The sequence below is a fragment of the Odocoileus virginianus genome, chromosome 9 (genome assembly GCF_023699985.2).
Source record: "Odocoileus virginianus isolate 20LAN1187 ecotype Illinois chromosome 9, Ovbor_1.2, whole genome shotgun sequence".
NCBI lineage: Eukaryota > Metazoa > Chordata > Mammalia > Artiodactyla > Cervidae > Odocoileus > Odocoileus virginianus.
This window is the reverse complement of record NC_069682.1, coordinates 50,918,560-50,939,029: the sequence shown is the minus strand read 5'-3', so window position 1 is coordinate 50,939,029 and position 20,470 is coordinate 50,918,560. Positions and strand designations below refer to the sequence as shown.

Below are 20,470 nucleotides of genomic sequence, written 5' to 3'. Positions count from 1 at the left end.
ACTTCCCTGCAGGCTCAGACGGTAAAGAATCTGCCTGCAATGTAGGAGACCCAGGTTCAGTCCCTGGGTCAGGAGGATCCTCTGGAGAAGAGAATGGCAACCACTTCAGTATTCTTGCCTGGAGAATCCCATGGACAGAGGAGCCTGGCAGGCTACACAGTCTGTGGGGTCACACAGAGTTGAACATGACTGAGTGACCGACACTTTCATCTGCATCCCTGGGTCCTCCCCAAGGTCAGATCCCACAGCGTAGTCCCCATTGCTGCTTCCTTCAAGCCCGATTCAAGTAGAAGGAGAATGGGCAGGATGGCCTGGGACTCCAAAGCGCAGGCAGCACAAGTTTTCAACACGCACCAGAGCTGCCCCTCAGCTTGGCCACCATGATGCACTGGGATGTCAGGGGTCTCTCTTTAATAAAAGAGTGTTCCCGTGGGATTTGCTTTTAAGAGACGACCCCCCCATGACCGTGTGTGGAGGGCATGGCCTTGTCATGGGCCCCCAGTGGGTGATCGTAGCTTGGATGGAGGGCCTGGGTGGTTTTCAGAGCAACCTTGTAATTTGGAATGTCCTTGTGGGATGAAAAGTAGGACCCACTTCACCAAAAGACCTTCAAGCTTTGGTTCTGCTGCCTCTGAAAGTTCAGGTCTGTGTTGATTTAGTGAAAGGTTCTGAGAGCCACTGGGGAGCCAGCCACACAGGCAACATGGTGGCCGATGGACCTGCTGTACGCACACTGGAGCTGGCCGGACTTCACAGGCCATCTGGGGCTGGGGCCAATGCAGTGTCTGTGTCCCTGAGCCGCATAGGCTGGTCCCCTCCAGGTGGGGTGCTGCTCTCCCTGGTGGGGTCAAGGGTCAGGGCCGCCCCAGCACTGGCAGGCTCCTCACCAGGTGTGGCCCCTAGTCACAAGAAGGCATCAGAGAAGCGGGCCCAGCCCTCATAGGCAGTGCTGTGTTTGGCCACTGCAGGCTTCCGTGAAGGCCAGGCCCCTCCACCCCACAGTGTGGTGGCTCTGTGAGGAGAAAACCAAGGTGCCAGGCCGACCACTGCTCCTTCATAGGCTCACAGGTCTGCGCAGGGCATTGGCCACACATGGCCAGGTGTCATCACAGCCTCCCCAAGTAAACGGAGCTGGCAATGGCACCAGCAGGGCCCCAAGGATCAGCTCTGACCGTGTTCTTAGCAGCATCTCCCTTTCAGACCTTGTCCCCAGAGATGATGCTGGGGCTCCTGGAAGGAACCTCCTGCTTAACACCTGGGGAGAAGCACCCAACCCAGCGCTGATGGCCTCTGGGTGTCTGGACAGCCCTTGCTGATGCTTCCAGCCACCTGTTGCAGTGAGTGTGGAGGTGTCCAGCCAAAGGCGTCGCCATCTGCTGCTGGGTCCTTGTCAGGCCCGTGGCTAGGAAGTCAGAACAGAATGAGAGAAAGGCCCAGAATCTTCCAGCCAGGCAGCCCCTCAGGTTGCTGCAGCAGGTGGCTTTCTTTCAGGACACCTGCTCCTGGGAGGAGAACAAATTCGCCTCGAGCATCCACCAAGAAGACATCATTTACACTCCTAATGTTAAGTCACTTCAGTCCTGTCTGACACTTTGCGACCCTATGGACGCAGGAGCCTACCAGGCTCCTCTGTCCATGGGGTTCTTCAGACAAGAATTCCGGAGTGGGTTGCCATTTACAATGCTAGCAAGCTTCCAAAAATCAGAAGCGAGGATAGCCCTCGCATCCTGTCGACCCTCTTGCGAGGAGGGGAGGGGCGGCTCAGTGAAGCCTTGTGCCCTGTGGGGAGCTGTCGACGCCACAGGAGAGTCTAGTCAACAGAAAGTTCCTGCAGGGCCTGGTTTCATCTTCCGAAGGACCTTCCTGTGTCCAAAGTGGGCATGAAGATCGGGTTCCTTGACAGAAGGGCCTGTAACCCCCTGCAGGACATCAGGCAGCCTTTCCCTCAATCCTCGTCACCTTTGGGCTTCACTATCCTGTGTGTTCTCAGCATGAGGGTTTCACAAAGTGAAGACACCATTTCAAAATCTCCTGGCACAAGTTTTTTGGACAGTCAGCCCTTGACTGGAGGCCCTGTTCCTCTCCCTCTCTGAACTGGCTGTCCTGGACCAGAGGCATGGCGAAGGGCTCCCTGGTCTCTGCAGAAGGTGACAACACACAGACAGGGTCCTCCCTCCATCACTGCAGGAACAGTTCATCCTATCCATGCAGCACGAAAAGGTCAGGCAAGAAACACGTAATGAAGTGGCTTTATTGTCATAACTTTATAATATGTAGTAACTGTCAGTGTTCGTCCACGTAGATGGAATCAGTCATTTGCAGATTTGGGGGAGGACTGGACAGGTCAGTGGAGATAGATGTTAAACCCTGGTTTTGAGTAGAGACTTGTAGCATAGGGCGGCAGCTGACGTGTTTTGAACTGAACACTTCTTCACTGTTTGCTGCTCTGGCCTCTCTGGAAAGGACTGCAAATTGGCTGTGTATGTGTCCTGGAGACCAGGCGACAGACGTTTGGACTGTAGTCCTGTAGGACTGGCCCAGCAAACAGATTGTTTCAGAAAACTGCTTATTACAGTGAAGAGGGGGCTCAGGCATGCAAGATGGAGGAAGGGGTCTGGGTTCTCCGGGGACTGGAGCCCATTGCCAGAAGCAATGAAATACCCAGAACACGATGTCAGCCAGCTTGACTCTGCGGTCCCTGTGCCCGACCGCCACTCTAGGTGCCCACTGGCTGTGTGCTTTCCAGAAGGGTGAGCTATGCAGTAGCCACGAGAGCTCTGGGCAGAGAGACAGACTGTTCATACAACTTTGTTGCCCTGGGAATGCCCAGGTGGGCATTAGATAGATGTGGGGCCCCCACCCTGGCCACCATGTCTGACAATGGGGACCACAGAGAACCCAGGCCTGCCAGAGCCTGCACCTGGTGTCCTGGCTGCTTAATCCCCCAAATTACCACCCAGTCCCACCCACTGAGGAGGAAGAGGGGGTGCAGGAAGATGGGCTTGCCTGAGGCTTCAGAGCAGGTAAGTGGAGGAAGTGGAATTCAAACCTTGACACACAGTGACAGTCACCCTTGTGTACAGTTGACAGATTCATGCCATCTTGTAACCATCAACACTATCAACATAAATAGTTTAATGGCAAGGTTCAAGGGAGGAAGGACTGTCTTTTCAATACATGGTGCTGGGAAAACTGGATAGTCATATGCAAAAGAATGGAGTTGACCCTTACCTCACACCATTTACAAAAATTGGAATGTATCAAAGGTCTAAATGTGAAACCTAAACAATAACTTCTTAGAAGAAAAGATAGAACACAAAGCTCACAACTTTGGATGTGGCAATTATTTCTTGGATATAACACCAAAGGCACAGGCAACAAGTGAAGAAAAATAAACAAGTTGTACTTCATGAAAATTTAAACATATTTTGTGCATCAGACACTAGCATCAGAGTAAAAAGGCAACCCAAAGAGTGGGAGAAAATATTTGCAAATCAAACATCTGATAACAGATTAATATCTAGAATATACAGAGACCTCATAAAACTCAATAACAACAAAAAAAGCTGATTCAAAAATAGGCAAGGACTTGAATAAACATTTTTCCAAAGAAGATAAACAGATGGCCAATAAGCACGTGAAAACATGTTCAACATCACTAATCACTGGAGAAATGAAAATCAAAGCTACAATGAAATACCACACCCATTAGGATGGCCAGTATATTAAAAAAAAAACAACAACAACCCAGAAACAACAAGTTTGGGCAAGGATGTGGAGAAACATGAAGATTTGTGCACTGTTAGTAGGAATAAAATGGTACAGCCACTGTGGCAAACAGTATGGCGGTTTCTCAAAAACTTAAAAATAGAATTACCATATAATCCAGCAATTCCATTCTGAGTATTTACCCCCAAAGAACTGAAAGCAGGGCCTTGAAGTGATATTTGTTCAGTCACGTTCGTGTGTGCTTAGTCACTTTAGTCGTGTCCAACACTTTGCAACCGCATGGACTGCAGCCTGCCAGGCTCCTCTGTCCATGGGATTTCCCAGGCAAGAATATGGGAATGGGTTGCCATTCCCTTCTTCAGGGGATCTTCCTGACCCAGGGATCAAACCAGGGTCTCTTAAGTCTTCTGCATTGGGAAGCAGGATCTTTACCATGAGCGCCACCTGGGAAGTCATGTTCATAACAGCATTATTCACAATAGCTGAGCTGTGGAAATAACCCAAGCATCCCTGCACTGATGAACGCATAAGCAAAATGTGGTGTAGACATACTTACAGCGGAAGATTACTCAGCCTTAGGAAGGGGATTCTGACACTTGCTGCAACATGGATGAAACCCGAGGACATTATGCTGAGTGAAAAAACAGTCACAAAAAAGACAAGTACTGTACAATTTGATAGGTGCCGAGAGCAGTCAAATTCATGCTGAAAGTAGAATGGTGGTGTGTTGGGGGAAGAGGGCGATGGGGAGTCAGTGTCTAATGGAGATGGAGTTTCAGTTTTCCCAAATGAGAAGGTTGAAGATGGATGGTGGTGATAGCTGCACAACATTTTGAATGTACTTACTACCACTGAACCCTACACTTAAAGAGAGATTAGGATGGTAAACTTTCTGTTATGTGTCATTTTACCATAATAAAAAACTGGGGGAAAAAAAATCAATGGTTGCTAGGAATTAAGCAAGAGGGAGGGAAGGACGGGGAGAGGACATCAGATTTTCAGGGCAGTGAGCACGCTCTATGTGATTCTGTGAAGATGGACACATGTCACTAAGCATTTGTCTGAACATGTGGATGTATAAGACGGAGCGTGAACTCTGATGTAAACTCTGGACTCTTGGTGACGTGATATGTCCACATATGAGCATGTGCTAACTTGCTTCGGTTATGTCTGACTTTGCGATCCTATGGATTGTAGCCCTCCGGGCTCCTCTGTCCATGGGCTTCTCCAGGCAAGAATACTGGAGTGGGTTGCCATTTCCTTCTCCAGTGTTTGAGCATGGGTTGTAGCAAACACACAGCTCTGGTTGGGGATGTGGGTGGTGGCAGGGCTGTTGGATGGGGTGTGTGGGAACTCTACTTTCTGTTCAGTTTTGCTGTGGACATGAAATTTCTCTAAAAAAGAAAATTATAATTAAATAAAGAAAAAGAAAACAACAACAAAAGCCACCTGCCAAACATTTTTTTTAAGTGGCTGGGCCATTTTGTATTTCCAGCACCAAAGACTCCCCAGCACTTAGTACTGTCGCTTTTCCTTTTTTATGCCATTCTAATCCATGTGTTTTAATTTGCATTTCCCCTATGAATAATGCTGTCCACCATCCTTTCCTGCACGTCAGGCCATCTGTACACCCTCCTTAGGAGATGTCTGGGCACTCAGCTTCCTTGTCGACCCTCCCTGTGCCCACAGTCACTGCACCCTTCCCTTTCACCTGGGGGAGGTGCTGAGGCTCAGGGAGAAGGACTGGGTTTGCTTTTTCTGCTGCGGGGCCCAGTTCCCAGAGTATATACTGGGGCGGGGGGTGGGGGACACATGGACTTGCCTCCACGATGGCCATCTACCAGTAGCTCATCTCCTTACTGGTTTTCACAGAAACCAGTGAAAGTGTATAAAGCTTTCTCTTTTGAGCCTCCCAGGACACAAGCTCCCTTGGTTTGGGACAAGGAAGTGCTCATTTGAGGCCCCACCGAGGTCACTACCCAGAAGGGTCTTCAGGTTCTAGAAAGTTGCTATCCCTGTGGTCTCTGCTGGCAGCTTTTGAACTTCTCAAGACTTTGGACAGTGACCCCCACCTGCTGGTCCCTTCTCAAGGAAGCCAGGTTGTTTTTTTACTGTCTTTTGCAGGATGGTACTGCTGCGGGGGTCATGACCCCAGTCACAGGACACCGAATTTCTTCACAGGTCTCTGTTACCATCACTTTGGTCTTGGGAACTCTTTAGACTCTCAAAAACTATCAAGGATCCCCATAGAGCTTTTGCATACATGGGTTTTATCTATGGATATTTACCATATTAGAAATTTTAAAATAAATATTAATTTAAAAACACATTTATCAACATAAATATTTTAAAATGAAAACCAGCTCTATTTTTCCAAACAAACAAACAAAAAAAATAGACTCATTAGATCACAAAGCAATGGGTACAGAACTTGTGGTGTTTTATCCATCAGAATGTTACATAGAAGGTAAGATAGACTATGTTTAGAGCTGCATGTGTCAACATGAATACATCTTAAAAACAATGTTGAATAAAAGAATAGTTTTCACTTTTATACCTTTAAAAAAAAGCTTAAAAATGGATTTGATGTGTTCATGGTGGTGGTGGTTTAGCCGCTAAGTGGTGGCGAGCTCTTGTGAGACCCCACGGAGGTCTGTAGCCCACCAGGTTCCTCTGTGGTGGTGGTGGAAGGGGCCAGTTAAGTCGTGTCCTACTCTTGCAGCCCCATTGACTGTAGCCTGCCAGGCTCTTCTGTCCATGGGATTCTCTAAGCAAGAATACTGGGCTGGGTTGCTTGTCCCTCTTCAGTGGATCTTCCCGACCCAGGAATCAAACCCAGGTTTCCTGCATTGCAGGCAGATTCTTTACCAACTGAGCTATAAGGGAAGCCGATTCCTCTGGATTGATGATAAATCAAGCAGGCATGGAGGTGGCCACACAGTTCAGGATGGCCCTGCCTCTGGAGCAGGAAGTCACACATCACCTGTAGCATGGGCTCCAGGTGTGTGTGCTGCTCTGCAGAAACTACAAAGTGTAAGTGAAGGGGAGTAAAGGCAATGGGAGGGCAGCGCTTCCGTTCCCCTCGTCCAGTGTGCGCAGGACAGCTGATTTTATTCGGTTCTGACTGCACACATCATACACCAGACAAGGAATGAAGGAGCAGGTTTGTCGGCCGATTACAGGAGGTCTGGGGAGGATGGGGGCACAGTCACGCCGTCACTGTTGTGGGGGACTGGGGGACCCCCAGGGCACAGGGAGGATGGAGGGTAGTTCTCAACAGGGTCTCGGGGCGCAGGGCAGCGGCGTGTGCGTCGCACGGGCCCCCAGGAAACCACCGCTGGGTCCACGCACCTGAGTCCAGCGCTGCAGTCACCTTCGCCCAGGGACGCGAAGACACCGCACGGCCCCGCCGTCCTATGACATCCCCTCCCCTAAGCCGGCGACTACTTCCCCGGGGCTAGGAACCTGGCGTCCCGCACGGTCAGCACACCTGAGACACCCTGCCCCGCGCCCCGCAGGTGCCCTCGCCCCGTTCTCGGTCCCAGGTCCAACGTCCGCCGCTCGGCCTGCAACCGCTTCGCCGTTTCCGGCGTTGCCGCCAGGGGCCGCCGCCGGGCCCCTATGACACAGCAACAATAGGGGCCGCTCTGGCCCGCGGGCCGCCGGCCCGCGCTTCCTCCGGAAGAGAGCCGCCGGCGCGGGGGCGGGTCTGCTGGTGGGACGGGCGGCGGCCCTCGCCAATCGCCCGCAGACTAGAGCCCGCCCCGCTCCTGACGTAGCCCAATCAGCGGCGAGAGCGGCGGGCGGGGCGGGGCGAGCGGGGTCTTCCGGCGGGGCCCGGCAGGCGCTGAGGAGGAAGAGCGAACCCGGACGGCGCCTCTCGGCGGAGTCTCGGCGCGGGCCAGGTGCGGGGTCGTCGGGGGCGGGGACGGTTATGGGGGTGGTCGGGGGCGGGGCCTGCGACGTCGGCGGTCCCCGGGCGGGCGCCGGGTCGGCTGGGGCCGCAGAAGCCGGGGGCAAGCGCTGGCGGGGGCTCTCCGGCACCCCGGCCGCCGCCCCGGGCCCGCGGCGCCCGCAGTCGAGAGCGCCGGGTGGTGGGGCCTGCAGTTGGGAGCGGGTCTTCACTCGCGCAAAGTCCTCGCCGGCCGCCGGACTCGCGTTTCCTCAGGTGCTCGCTCGGGTTTTCTCTCCGAGGGGAGCGGGCCGGCCGCGCTGCAGTTTACCGGCCGTGTGTCCGGTAGAAGCGAGGTTTAGGCCAAAGTCTGGCCTGCCATCCAGCGTGTTAGCGGCCTGTCTGCCCAGCTCGAGGTTTTAAATATTTCGGAGCCGCAGGTTAATAGATTATTTAAAATGTACGGAACGTGGTGTTGGCGAAGGTCCCCAGCTGCCATGCGGTTTAGATGCACAGGTAAATTTCGGGGTTTGAGAAACGGGAGCAGAAGCTGAGAACCTGGCCCCGTGGGCCGGCCCACCCCGGAATGAGTTCGGCCGCAGGTGTCGGGCGTCTGAGGCCTGGCCCGGCTCCGAGAGGCGCTTTCCTTCTGCTGTTCGAGCGCAGCATTCGAGGAGGACGTTAGGGTGTCCGCGGTCGTGACCGGGCCTGCGCGGTGGTGCTTCTTTTAGGATGACGACTTCAGGAGCTCTGTTTCCAAGCCTGGTGCCAGGCTCCCGTGGGTCCTCCAACAAGTATTTGGTGGAGTTTCGGGCTGGAAAAATGTCATTAAAAGGAACTACCGTCACCCCAGATAAACGGAAAGGGCTTGTGTACATTCAGCAGACGGATGACTCCCTCATTCACTTTTGCTGGAAAGACAGGACATCGGGGAACGTGGAGGATGTAAGTGTCTGGGAGTGAACCTTGTCTTGAGGACACCTACCCTCCCCCCGCCCCCCAGTGGTCAGGACAGCGTGTCTTTACAGCAGGACACCGCGCTCTGGGCTTGAAGCAGCTGGTTGACACCTTGGAGTGTGTTGGTGGGGTACGTGGATCTGCTTGTGGGCTTTTTAGTTTCAACAGTTATGTCCATCTCCTCTTGTCACCCGGTGCATGTGTAAAACTCTGAGGATCAGGTGCCTAAAATTGGAGAAATCGTGTAAAAATCCTGACCTTGATCACAGCCCCTCTCGAAAGCTTTCTTTAGCGATCACTTTATTCATACAGTATCTTTTTTTTGTTAAGTTCAGGAGCAGGTCAGGGCTGACTTTTTAACTTATCTTGGAATGTTGCTCCCAAAACGTCTCTATTAAAAATCCTCCAGGAGCCAGAAACCCCCCTTCCCTGTTCAGTACCGGGCCCCTCTCCTGGCCCTCACGACCTTCCTGGGGTGCCTGTGACCCTCGTTTGTCGGCCCTGCACAGACCCTGCTGGTGAGGGGCTTGGTCTCTGTGTCCCGGGGCTTCTGCCCAGCCCATCACACAACCCCAGGCCCGGGCCCGGCCTGTATTCCTGGAGGTCCTGGGGCCCAGCAGTGCCTCTCTTTAGGATCTGATCATCTTTCCCGATGACTGTGAGTTCAAGCGCGTGCCACAGTGCCCCAGCGGGAGGGTCTACGTGCTCAAGTTTAAGGCAGGGTCCAAACGACTCTTCTTCTGGATGCAGGTATGCAGGTTTTGTTTACTTTTTCTCTTAAAATCTTGTCATAAAATTAGGTTAGAAATTTGCTCATTGGGCCTTTGGGTTTCTGTGGGGTTTTTGTAGTCCCCCCCCCCCCAAAACCCCTTCATATATAAGTTGTATTCCACGAAGGCGGGTATTAGGTCTGTTTTCTAATTCTATTCAGTGTATAAAATAGTGGATTTGCCTGGTAGCACAGGCGCTAAAGAATCTGCTTGTAATGTAGGAGACCCAGGCTCAATGCCTCGCGTGTAGTAGGTACCCAGAAAATATTGTTGTTTGATTGACCTATGTTACTTTATTTTCAAACACAATTTTTGAAAAGTGCCAGCTTATCAGAATTAGCTGTTCTGATGATAGAATTTGCTTTCACTTATCAGCTGGTGCTGAACCTGCTTGCCATGGAACCTAAGGATTCAAGAGTGTCACTGTGAGGGGCGGGTAGGGTGAGGGAGGGGGATGTTGTAGCAGACTCTGCCAGAGTCCAGGGTGTGTAGCTTGGCTTTGGGGGTCCTTTTGAGGCTGGAAATCCCTGGGTCACTGACAGGAGTGATTTCTGGGCTGGGTCCCATCTCTGCCTGGGGTTTGCTTGTCTCCCAGTGTCCCCTCCAGGGCCATGAGAAGCCCAGACCGGAAGCCAGGGTGAACCCTGTGTGGTGACCCTGTCTTGTGTCTTCCCCTTGGTGTGCTCTGGGGGTCTCTGGGTGGCAGTGCACCAGTCATGGGTGCTCTGACTCGAAGTTCTGAGGGTGCCCTCAGGGTGATACTGCCTGATGATCCCCTGCATGCCCAAGTGCTCATTGTCAGCACCCAGCTAACTCTGGAGGGCTGCAGGCCAGGGCTGGTTGGTGACAGTGGTGTGATTACAGGGTTATTTTACAGCATTACATGCATTGAAGGATTTGAGGTTTTATTTTATTTTTTATTTTTAAAAAAACTTTGACTTGAAGTTTGAAACAGCAAAATTCTGTAAAGCAATTATCCTTCAATAAAAAATTAATGGAAAAAAAGTTTGACAGCCATTTTTAAAGTCTTTATTGAATTTGTTACAATATTGCTCCTGTTTTATATTTTGTTTTTTGGCCCCGAGGCATGTGGGATCTTAGGTCCCTGACTAGGTCTTGAACCCTCACCCCCTGCAGTGGAAGGTGAAGTCCTAACCACTGGACCATCAGGGACATCCAGGATTTGTGGTTTAAGTCAGTCACATAAAGAGCCTCATCCTGGAGGATCGGGTTATTTGTGTGCCAAGTGCTCCTAGCATGTCAGTCTCCCCACCTGTAAGATGGGTGGGCTGCTCAGCTGCGCCTGTTGCTGTGTCCTCCCCATAGGAGCCCAAGACAGACCAGGATGAGGAGCACTGCCGGAAAGTCAACGAGTATCTGAACAACCCGCCGATGCCCGGAGCCCTGGGGGCGAGTGGGAGCGGAGGCCACGAGCTGTCTGCGCTGGGCGGTAATGGTCACCTTCCCGGATGTGCTGTGAGGTTGGAGTCGGTTTCCGCTGACGTGGACCCTGGGTGGTGCGGGCCGGTGGCTAAGCGGAGGTGGAGGATCCAGGTTAGGAGCCCCGTGGGGCGGTTCCGGAGTTGGTCCTTGCTCTTGTCTTCAGTTGGTGACCTGTCTGTGAGCCCTGTTGCGCTGGCTCCTGGCAGGAGACACTCAGTGCACAGCTCAGGGGCAGCTGAGATGGGGGCCGCCCCCAGGACCCTGGTGGCGGCGGAGGGGTGGGGGCAGACCCAGCTGGAGGCCCCTGGCCGCCACAGCCCCGATCTGAGCACCTTTTGTCCTGCAGGGGAGGGTGGCCTGCAGAGCCTGCTGGGGAACATGAGCCACAGCCAGCTCATGCAGCTCATCGGACCTGCCGGCCTCGGAGGACTGGGTAACGTGCTGAGGGCTTGGGAGCCTCTTAGTAACAGTCAGGCAGCTGCAGCTTCTAATCGGCTCTGTCAGAGCCATGTCTGTGTGCTGGCTTCCCTGGGCAGGGGTGTGGTTTGCCTTAGGGTTTGACCTGGCACCAGGCGGGCAAGGCCTTCCAGGGCCCCCAGGGAGGACACAGTTTCATACTAAAGGGGAGCACAGCTGGCTGAGGAGCAGGGCCTAAGAACATGCGACAGGGATCCTGCCGGGGCCCACTGGTCTCCCAGGTTGGCCTGTCTGTTGGGGAAATGCTTGTTACTTTGTACTGAATTTGGACTCTGTCCTTGAGCCTGGGTGCATTGGTAGTGTCATGGGATGGAGAAGTGATAGACTTAGTGTGTTAAGCTGCCAGAACACGCCTGAGGAGTCCTGGCCCTGGGCCCCCGCAGACAGGCCCTCTCTGCTCCTTCCCCTGCTTGTCCCTGGGCTGTGGTGCTGGGTGGGTCTGCTCTGTGGTGGGGGAGGGGGCCTCCGGCCAGGCGTGAGTTTTGAACTGTGTGTCCTTGCTCCTTGCAGGTGGCCTGGGGGCCCTGACAGGGCCAGGCCTGGCCAGCTTACTGGGGAGCGGAGGGCCTCCGGCAAGCAGCTCTTCATCCAGGTGAGCCTTACCCCTGGCTCTCTGGTGTCACCAGGTGTTGCCTCCTTCACAGAGGCTGGACATACGAGATGCTGAAGCACAGAGTAGGCACCTGTCCTTTTCATGGTTCAGACTTCTCCCAGAGATCTGGCAGCACAAGGAGGTCTGGGGCAGGACGGATGTGTTGTGGTACCTTTGTGGGCATGTCACCCTCCAGTGTTCCCTCGCTCTCCCCAGCTCCCGGAGCCAGTCAGCAGCGGTCACCCCGTCCTCCACCACCTCCTCCACTCGAGCCACCCCAGCCCCTTCTGCTCCAGCAGCTGCCTCAGCGACCAGCCCAAGCCCCGCGCCAAGCTCAGGTGACGGAGCCAGCACAGCAGCCAGCCCCGCCCAGCCCATCCAGCTCAGCGACCTGCAGAGCATCCTGGCCACCATGAGTGTGCCGGCCGGGCCAGGAAGCGGCCAACAAGGTAACTCTGAGCCTCTGCCCCTGCCTCTCTCACCTCACCTCACCACACCACGCCCGGAAGTTCCACGATTGAGTCTGTCACTGTCCTCCCGCGTGGGCACCCTGGCTGGCTTCTAGCCACTGACGGCCACTGCTTGTGCCCTAGTTGACCTAGCCAGCGTGCTGACACCGGAGATCATGGCCCCCATCCTTGCCAATGCGGATGTCCAGGAACGCCTGCTGCCCTACCTGCCATCAGGGGAGTCCCTGCCACAGACCGCGGAGGAGATCCAGAACACGCTGACCTCACCCCAGTTCCAGCAGGTAGACAAATGGCCCAGGTGTCCTGCGGGAAGCTTGGTGTAGGGGACACTGCCACCTGCAGCATGGCCCCTGGCACCAAGTGTCTTGGTTCCTGCGGTCCCCTTCAGCTCTCTCATGGACTCAGGTGCCTGGCTCTTCCCACAGGCCCTCGGCATGTTCAGTGCGGCCTTGGCCTCGGGGCAGCTGGGCCCCCTCATGTGCCAGTTTGGGCTGCCCGCGGAGGCTGTGGAGGCCGCCAACAAGGGTGGTAAGTATCTGCGCCGCCCCCCCCCCCCCCACCCCCCCCCCCCCGGCCACAGGTGAGACCTTGTAGTTGAAAAGAAAGGCTTCCCTCGTATGCAGAGGATGCCTAGTCCTATGACCCTGGCCTCCGTCTGGCTTTCACCTCCCATCCCCCGGTCAACAGTGCTGGGCTTGGGGCTGGAAAGGTCACGTCAGGCTTTTTAATGTGTTTTAGACGTGGAAGCATTTGCCAAAGCCATGCAGAACAGCGCCAGCCCTGAGCAGCAGGAGGGCGACGGGAAGGACAAGAAGGATGAAGAAGAGGACATGAGCCTGGATTAGGTTGCCTGAGGCCACGAGGGCTGAACCCCCAGGTCATTTGGCCTCAGTAGTGGCATTTGTGATTGCACCCTCTCACCTCTGCCCCAATGTGCTAATCAGTAAAAGTCTTTTCTTTTATCTGCCAACTCTGGATTGTCTGCGTGCCAGGGTGGGCTGACGGGAGTTGGGTGCAAGAAGCTCCTCTGGGCCTGGGTTTTGACTCTGAGGGACAGTTGTGCTGGGCTTGGGCCTCCAGACCCTCTGGGCTGCTGCTTTTTTTCTACATTTAAAGCCAACAACTCAGTTACACAGGTTACTTTTTAATTTTTGTTTCAAGAAGCAGGGGGACCAGTGATTTACAGCTTTCCTATTACTGAATATTGGTGGAAGGGAAATTTCGTAATTAAATTGAAAGATAAAAAATACAAACCCCCATTTTACAGTGTTATTTACCCTTTCCTTTAGGAAGTCAGACATAACTTAAAAACCACTCCCAGAAATAAGACTTTATTACCCATAGAATCTGGAGTCTAGATAAATACACACAGACTTCATCTAAGAAGCTGGCTGAGGTTGGTGGTATCTGCGCGTTGGGTGGAGGGTCTGGGGGCTCTGGGGGGCAAGACCCTGCCTGATGGGGCAGGCCACCTGTGGACTCCAGAAGACCCCCTCATGTGGCTGTGCTACGTGGCTGGGCAGCCGCTGGCCCCCACTGCCCCCTGCACGCCTGCAGTACGAGGCCAGGTGACCGACACCTGGTTGAGCACCAGATTCCGCACGCAGCCATTGTAGGGAGGCCTTTTCCAGGGTTCTGAGGGAGGGGAGGAGAGGGCCCGGTTGGAGCAGAGGCTGGTGTCTCATCAGGCCTGGGCTCCCCACTTTCAGCCTCAGCACCTGGTGCCCAGGGCAGCCTTGCCCCTCCCCCTGCCCCCAGGCTGAGGCTGCACTCACCTGGCAGGCCCCCGAGATGCAGTGGCACCAGGGTGTTGGCCCAGGTGGCCGGCGCTGGGCCCAGGGTGTGGTTGCTCTGCTGGTCCACCTCCAGCCGGAGCACATTCCCGCCTTTGGTCACTGCAAGCACGGCTTCCTTGTGGCTGGGCCAGACGACTCTCCCAAGCCGCAGGGCCAGGGGCTGTTCACCCTGTTTCTTTGGCTTTAAGTCCCTGCCACCCTCCCCACTGGGGGCCTGTGGCTGACCCCTGCCGAGTCCCTCCAGGCTCGTCTCTGCAGCAGGTGGGGTCAGGAGTGTCCCCAACCTCCCGCTGGGAAAAGCCCCGGCTCACCTGCCAGTCGGTGCCAGTGCCCGTCACACAGTGCTGCGGGGCGTGTCACCAGCGTGGAGAACTCCCCAGCGCCATCATTGGCCCACAGCAGGACCTGGGGGTGTGAGAGGTCAGGGGGGCCCTGCCTGCCCCGATCCCACCCTGAGGCTGCGGCTCACACCTGTCTTACCTGCTTCCCCAGCACCTGCAGCTCTAGGTACGGGGGCGTCTGGCCCCGCCCCAAGTGGAAGACCAAGCCGGTGGCTGTCTGGGGCCGCACCTCCAGCTCCAGGGCCACGTCAGGCAGTGTGGCCCCCAGGGTGTCTGCAAGGAGGGGCGGTGAGAGAGAGGGAGAGCTTCAGCCCCAGGCCCCACCCTTTCTGGCTGTCACTCTTCTGCCCCTCGGCCACCCCAAGAGACCTGGGAGGGCACGGGTCAGGGACAGACCTAGAGTGATAGCTCCCCCGCTGCCTGTGAAGAACAGGCCCTTCTCCAGGGGCCCTGAAAAGCAGGGTGTGACCCCCACCATCCGCGTGGGGGCCCCCAGGAGCCTTCCATCCAGCCTCAGCCTCTTCACACAACCCCTGAACCCAGGTCTGCTGATGGCCACCTGTGGGAACACAACAGAGTGGGCTGGGGTCAGGTCCCTGGGGTGCTGAGGAAGGTGGACAGCATCTGGCTGGGGAGGGGCAGGAGGCTGGGCAAGATGGTACTCACTGGGAGCCTGGGGCTGTGGCCACCGGCAGGAAGGCCCCCCACAAAGAGCGTGTGTGGTCGGGGGCCCTGCTGCCCCTGGTGCTGCCGGCCTGGCCCCTCCTGGTTCTGGGCCCAGACCCCATCTGTCACCAGCTGGATCCGACTTCTCTCCCAGCGCACGGACACCTGGGGGTGGGGAGAGGTACATCAGGGTGGGAGCTCCCAGATGCCCCCGGACCCGCTGCCCCGTGTTCCCTCTCCTAGTCCCTCACCGTATGCCACTGGCCAGTGCGTGAACGCTGGCGGCTCTGGACTCGGAGCTGGGGCCCAGGGCCTTCGGTCTGAGCTACAAAGCGTCTGTGGTTCAGGAAGAGAAGCAGGGAGGGGCTGCTGGCTGTCTGGGGGACAGCAAGGAGCAGGAACCCTCGCGGGGCATGTGGGCGGACGAGCATGGAGAGCTGTGACCTGGAAGCCAAGCAAGGGCATCAGCCTTGTGCCCTATCTCCACCCCACCATGGCACCCCCCACCCTGATCCCCACCCAGGCTTACCAATGACTGGGGGAGGCCGGGACATGTGCAAACTCCAGGTAACTGGTCAGGGGACCCCCAAACTGGTAGGCGTCTCGGATGGTCCTGAGGGACCCAGGTGGTGAGCAGGCAGAGTCCTGGGCAGGCTGCCGGCTTCGGCGGGCAGCCTGGGGGGGTTGGATGGGGATGCGGGGACATGAGGAGGCGGCCTTCTGCCCACTCCAGCCCCACCGCCCACACCCCTCCTGTACCCCACCTTCCGAGACACGGTGGCCCGCAGCCCTTGTGGGACGTGCTCCAGGAGCTGGGGGCGAGGGGCTGGGGCGCAGCCTGAGCTCACATTGAAGCCGCCCAGGTTCTCCTGCAGGTCAAACACACGCTGAGGCCCCAGGAGCCTGCGGAGGGCGGGGGGTGCAGGTCAGTGGCTGAGGCCAAGTCAGCAAGTTCTTGCCAGCAAACACTGCCCCCCGCCCCCACGCCCACTCAGCTCACCGCAGGACAAAAACATTGCTGATGCAGCCACTGAAGTTACGAACGTCATCGGCCTTGGGCGAGCCCCCCAGGAGGAGCTGAGGAGGCCCCTCGGGCTGGGGCCGTGGCCCCCGGTAGGGCTTCATCTCCTGAAGCTGGTCGTCCACGTAGAGCCAGACCCTGGTGGGGAGAGTGGTGTTTCCCCGCCCTGCCACCCAACCCGCAGTGCACTGTCCCCAAACCCTCAGCCCTGCCTCCCTGCCTTGGAGAGGCCAGATGAGCCAGGCTCACCCCGTGCTGTTGCTGTAGAAAGTGACGTAGTGGGCGGCCCCATCATCAAAACGCTCTTGTGTCTTCAGCTCAGTCCTGGCCAGCCGGAGGGTCACATGACCCTGCTGCAGGGTCACCTCGCATGGCCCACCCTGCAGAGCATGGTTGGGTCAGTGAGCCAGGCTGGGGGCCCAGACTCCCTCTGGCCACAAGCCCCCACCCTGCTGCCCTGGAGGTGGGGCAGACGTACCAGGGACTCTCGTTGGAAGAGCAGCGCGCTGTCCTGGCTGCTGCGGAAGCCAAAGCCAGAGTAGACATCACCCGTGAGGGGCACAGCATCGCTGGGGAGTGCCAGGCGCAGGAAACCATGGCCATGGAAAGTCATGGCCCGTCCCACCTATGGGCAGAGCGACTGTGAGGGCCTGCGGTGGCAGCTGGAAAGGGCATGCACACGGCCGGGGGCGGGAGGAGACTCACCAGCAGGTCAGTAGTGCAGCCGGCGCTGATGCCCGTGGTGTTCAGCCTCTTGAGATCCACGTACTTGCCCAGGGCCTTGATGCCCTTGACGCAGCCTCGCACAGAGCCTCCAGAGGGGAAGAGCTGCCGCAGGCTGCATGCACCAGTGTCCACAGGATGAGCCACAGGTGTGGCCTCCCTGGGCCCTGCCCCCCCACCCCCACCCCTCACCCCAGGCCAGTGCTCACCTAGCAGGCAGTTGGCTGGGCGGCACGCCCCCCAGGTAGTAGGCGTCAGCCAGCTCCAGCATGTTCTCCTGCTCCACGCTGAACACTGTGGTCCTCTCCACGCGCACCAGCACGCGCTTCCGATTGCCCCCCAGCAGGAACACCTGGATCTGGGAGGCGCCAGCACAGGTGGGCACCTTCAGGGGAGCTGCGACCCCCACTGCCCCTCTCCACCCAGGGCCTTCTCTGAACCCAGCCTTACCGCCTTGCTGGTTGCAGTCAGCTGTGGCGGAGGTTGCTGCAGCGGGTCGGCCTCCTTCAGGCCTGCGCCAAAATCATAGAGGAGCACGAGTTTGCCTTCTTGCACAGCCAGGCACAGGAACTGGTCCTGGGGAAAGGGGAGGGTCAGCACAGCCAAGTGGCCAGGAGAGAGGGCATGGACAGCAGGCAGGCAGGGGCATGGATAGTAGATGGGGGCATGGACAGCAGGCAGGCAGGGGCATGGACAGCAGGCGAGGTGGGGGGCATGGATAGTGGGTGGGGATAGGAGGGGGGCATGGACAGCGGACATGCCTGATGCTGCAGGAAGAAGATGATGCCACTGTAGGAGACAAGTCGCAGCTCCTGGTCGAAGCGTTTGGTGTTGCTGAGCTGGCTCTCCATGCTGATGCGGGCAAAACCGGAGCCGTCCAGGTAGGAGCCATCTGTGAGCCATGGGTCCCCTGTTGACTTGGAGCTGCCAGTCAGAGGTGGGAGGGTCAGCCAAGGGTGGGCGGAGTCGGAGTGAGGCTTGGCTCAGACCACACATACCGGGCACAAGGCTTGTCCACAGCTGTGTCCAGCTGGAAGGTTTTCTCGAAGTTGTAGAGACTGACCACCTCCTCGTTCAGCGTGTCCAGTTCAATGCAGCCCCGGTAGCCGGGGAAGCGTAGGAGTTCGGGGGGCTGTGGGCACAGTGCACAGTCAGGGCAGATCCCAGCAGGGAGCTTGGGCTAGACACTGAGCAGGATTTCCTGGGACAGGCAGGCAGGGCGGCTTGCACACCAAGGCTGGCCAGGCTCACCGTGAAGTTGCTGGGGTAGCCCCCAACATAGAAGACGAAATCGTCTGGCTGGACATTGAGCAGCCCCTCAGCCCCAGGGGCCACTGTGTCTCCCTTGGTCTCCTGGACCATCCGATTCTCCACCGTCACAGACATGCGGCCAAACTGGAGGATCCTGAGGGCAGAGGTGGGAGGTGAGGTGTGGACACGCGGCCACACTCGCAGGTGGCGGAGTGCTGTGGGGACTGGGGGTCCTACCTGTCAATGCTGACGGCCGCAAACTGCTCCCCAATGTCCTCGTCGATGCTGAGGGTCGCAGGCCCTGCCCCGCCGAGGCGGTACACCCAGTGCACCCTCTGGCCCCGCAGAGCCACACCCATGTAGTCACCGGTGGCCTGGGTGACAGGAGACTCAGTGGGGCAAGGGCCTCGGGCACCCCACCCGCTCCAGCCTGGCACCCGGCTCCACCCAGCCCGCAGAGCCCGCCTGCTACCTGGCGGCCGCCCATGTACAGCACAAACTGGTCCCCCACGACCTGGCCGGCTGTGGGCTCTGGGCTCTGCAGGTAGAACTTGAGGGCAGTGTAGGAGGCGAGGTTGGTGAGGTCCCGAGGCGTGCGCAGCTGCACCCCTGAGCTCCCGTTGAACTTCATGGGCACCTTGACCTGTGGGGACACACGGCCTGTCAGCGTCCGCCTCCTGGTCTCCCAGATGCCCACATGGCCCTGGCACTCGCACCCACCTTGCTGGCGGCACCACGGGCCTGGGCGATGAGCTCCCGCACACGGCCAATACTGGCTGACAGAGCCAGGCTGGCGTTGTGTGCCCCGCGGTCCTGCAGCAGGTTCAGCTTGGCCAGCAGCTGTGGCAGCGTCTTCTCCAGGGTGGACACTGCGGGCAGGGAACAGAGGGGAAGGCGGCCCTGAGTGCCTGGCCTGCACACCCTGGCCCACCCACCGTCAGGGCACCATGCCCCAGGGCCCACCTGAGCGGCCAGCATCGAGCACCACACGGCCCAGGTCCTGGCTCTGCAGGCCCTTGTACTGGTCCTGCCACCGCTCCACATTCCTGTGCATGTCCTGAAGCTGGGACTGCACACGGGCAGCCGTATCCTGGGCCTCGGCGGCCACGGCCTTCGCATGGGCTATCTTCTTGCTCGTCTCATCTGCGGTGGGTCATGTGCAGGCTCAGTGAAGGGGGGGGCCCTCACCCCCATGTGGGGAGACCACTAAGACCCCCCTGCCAGGACCAGCAACAGGGAATTAACCCCCAGCCCCTCGCCTCGTGAGAATCTCAGGGCAGTGGAGACTCACCCACCACCCTCTCCCAGATAGATAGCCTGCCTGTGCCAGCCACACGCCTGAGTGGAGTCCCCTGAAGCCTGCTTGCATCAGCTCAGCCTCATCTCCCCCTGGTCGGCCCCCCGCCCTGCCACTCCATCTTTCCTGAGGTCCTTCCAGAGTTCTCGTGGCCCCCAGGCTTGTAGGCAGGGTCCACTCTCAAGTCAGCAGGGATCCCTCCTGTGCCCTGAGCCCTCCCGGCCCCCAGACCCTTGAGGAGTCTCCTGGGTGTCCAGCTCCAGCCACACTGACCTCTGCTGCTGCTGCCACCTCTGAGCCCACTGAACGCCTGTACCTTTCCCGCCTGCCCCATGTCCTCTCTCCAAATGCTCCCCATCCCTCCTGGTTTCACTTGCTACCCAGGCTGATGGAGGGGGCGACCTTTGTTTCGTGTCTTGATTCCCAACCAGAAGAAGGTCCTTAGGGCTGGGGAGAGTCCCTGGGGTTGGAACCACCCTGGCCCCCCTCCTGGATGGTGACCCCACTGGACAGGCAGGGCTAGTGGGGTGATGCCCGTGTGGGCAGGTGCCCCTTCAGCTCTGGGGACAAGAGGTGGGGGAAGTGCAAGGAGGAGACCCACCCTACCTGTGTCCATAGCCAGCATGGCTTGCACCTCCCGGACACGGGCTGCCAGCTGTTCCTTCCTGGCCCGGGCATCGCGGAGATGGGTCCCAGTGTCCTGGAGGGTGGCCCGCGCTGTGGGGGAGATGGCTTCAATCCTGAGGAGCCCCCGCCCCCACAGTACAGGTACAGCCACTTCAGTCCTCCTGACCAGGGAGTGTTAAGGCTCACACACACAGTCAGAGGGAGACATCTGGACACAAGAGCCATCTGTGTAGGGGGAAGTACTGCACCTCAAGTCTCAGAGCAGCCTCCTGGGCCCACAGCAAATACAACCATCCCCATTTTATAGGTGAAACAATGGAGGCTCAGAAAAGCCCGCTGCGCATGGCCACCAGCACCCTGAGGTGCTCACAGCAGAGGGTGCACAAACACACACACACCCTGCCTGGCCCTCCCATGG

The 20,470-nt window shown here is 57.4% G+C and overlaps 2 protein-coding genes and 1 long non-coding RNA gene across 5 annotated transcripts in view; 1 reads left to right on the top strand and 2 right to left on the bottom strand.

Moving 5' to 3' along the window:
* Positions 1–3,113: 3,113 nt before the first annotated feature.
* LOC110142090 (uncharacterized) lies at positions 3,114–7,522 on the bottom strand. Its single transcript, XR_011489554.1, has 2 exons — positions 4,286–7,522; positions 3,114–4,173 (listed from the first exon to the last, which is right to left on the bottom strand). It is a non-coding gene; the product is annotated as an uncharacterized lncRNA (long non-coding RNA).
* A 2-nt stretch (positions 7,523–7,524) lies between these two features.
* ADRM1 (ADRM1 26S proteasome ubiquitin receptor) lies at positions 7,525–13,300 on the top strand. Of its 3 annotated transcripts, none has more exons than XM_020901112.2 (10): positions 7,525–7,634; positions 8,353–8,566; positions 9,212–9,328; positions 10,675–10,798; positions 11,138–11,224; positions 11,779–11,860; positions 12,077–12,309; positions 12,454–12,611; positions 12,756–12,858; positions 13,069–13,300. In XM_020901112.2, exons 2-10 carry the CDS (start codon positions 8,354–8,356, stop codon positions 13,173–13,175), a joined length of 1,224 nt encoding a protein of 407 aa, XP_020756771.1. In that variant the 5' UTR covers positions 7,525–7,634; position 8,353; the 3' UTR covers positions 13,176–13,300. The 3 variants fall into 3 exon arrangements, with proteins under 3 accessions (XP_020756771.1, XP_020756772.1, XP_020756770.1); XM_020901113.2 differs by lacking the exon at positions 7,525–7,634 and adding an exon at positions 7,727–7,897; XM_020901111.2 differs by lacking the exon at positions 7,525–7,634 and adding an exon at positions 7,922–8,137.
* A 345-nt stretch (positions 13,301–13,645) lies between these two features.
* The window catches only part of LAMA5 (laminin subunit alpha 5), a 52,012-nt gene continuing 45,187 nt past the window's right edge, over positions 13,646–20,470 (bottom strand). Inside the window, exons 58-80 of the mRNA XM_020901105.2 lie at positions 20,032–20,142; positions 19,092–19,271; positions 18,849–18,997; positions 18,601–18,771; positions 18,366–18,502; positions 18,129–18,282; positions 17,876–18,009; positions 17,639–17,801; positions 17,328–17,453; positions 17,087–17,235; positions 16,860–16,992; positions 16,633–16,779; positions 16,404–16,534; positions 16,134–16,292; positions 15,898–16,036; positions 15,663–15,808; positions 15,385–15,577; positions 15,134–15,298; positions 14,864–15,026; positions 14,607–14,740; positions 14,438–14,531; positions 14,106–14,225; positions 13,646–13,965 (exon numbers count right to left, since the gene is read on the bottom strand). Coding sequence (XP_020756764.2) covers positions 13,838–13,965; positions 14,106–14,225; positions 14,438–14,531; positions 14,607–14,740; positions 14,864–15,026; positions 15,134–15,298; positions 15,385–15,577; positions 15,663–15,808; positions 15,898–16,036; positions 16,134–16,292; positions 16,404–16,534; positions 16,633–16,779; positions 16,860–16,992; positions 17,087–17,235; positions 17,328–17,453; positions 17,639–17,801; positions 17,876–18,009; positions 18,129–18,282; positions 18,366–18,502; positions 18,601–18,771; positions 18,849–18,997; positions 19,092–19,271; positions 20,032–20,142 — 3,326 coding nt within the window. The 3' untranslated portion in view covers positions 13,646–13,837. The remainder of the gene's footprint in view (positions 13,966–14,105; positions 14,226–14,437; positions 14,532–14,606; positions 14,741–14,863; positions 15,027–15,133; positions 15,299–15,384; positions 15,578–15,662; positions 15,809–15,897; positions 16,037–16,133; positions 16,293–16,403; positions 16,535–16,632; positions 16,780–16,859; positions 16,993–17,086; positions 17,236–17,327; positions 17,454–17,638; positions 17,802–17,875; positions 18,010–18,128; positions 18,283–18,365; positions 18,503–18,600; positions 18,772–18,848; positions 18,998–19,091; positions 19,272–20,031; positions 20,143–20,470) is intronic.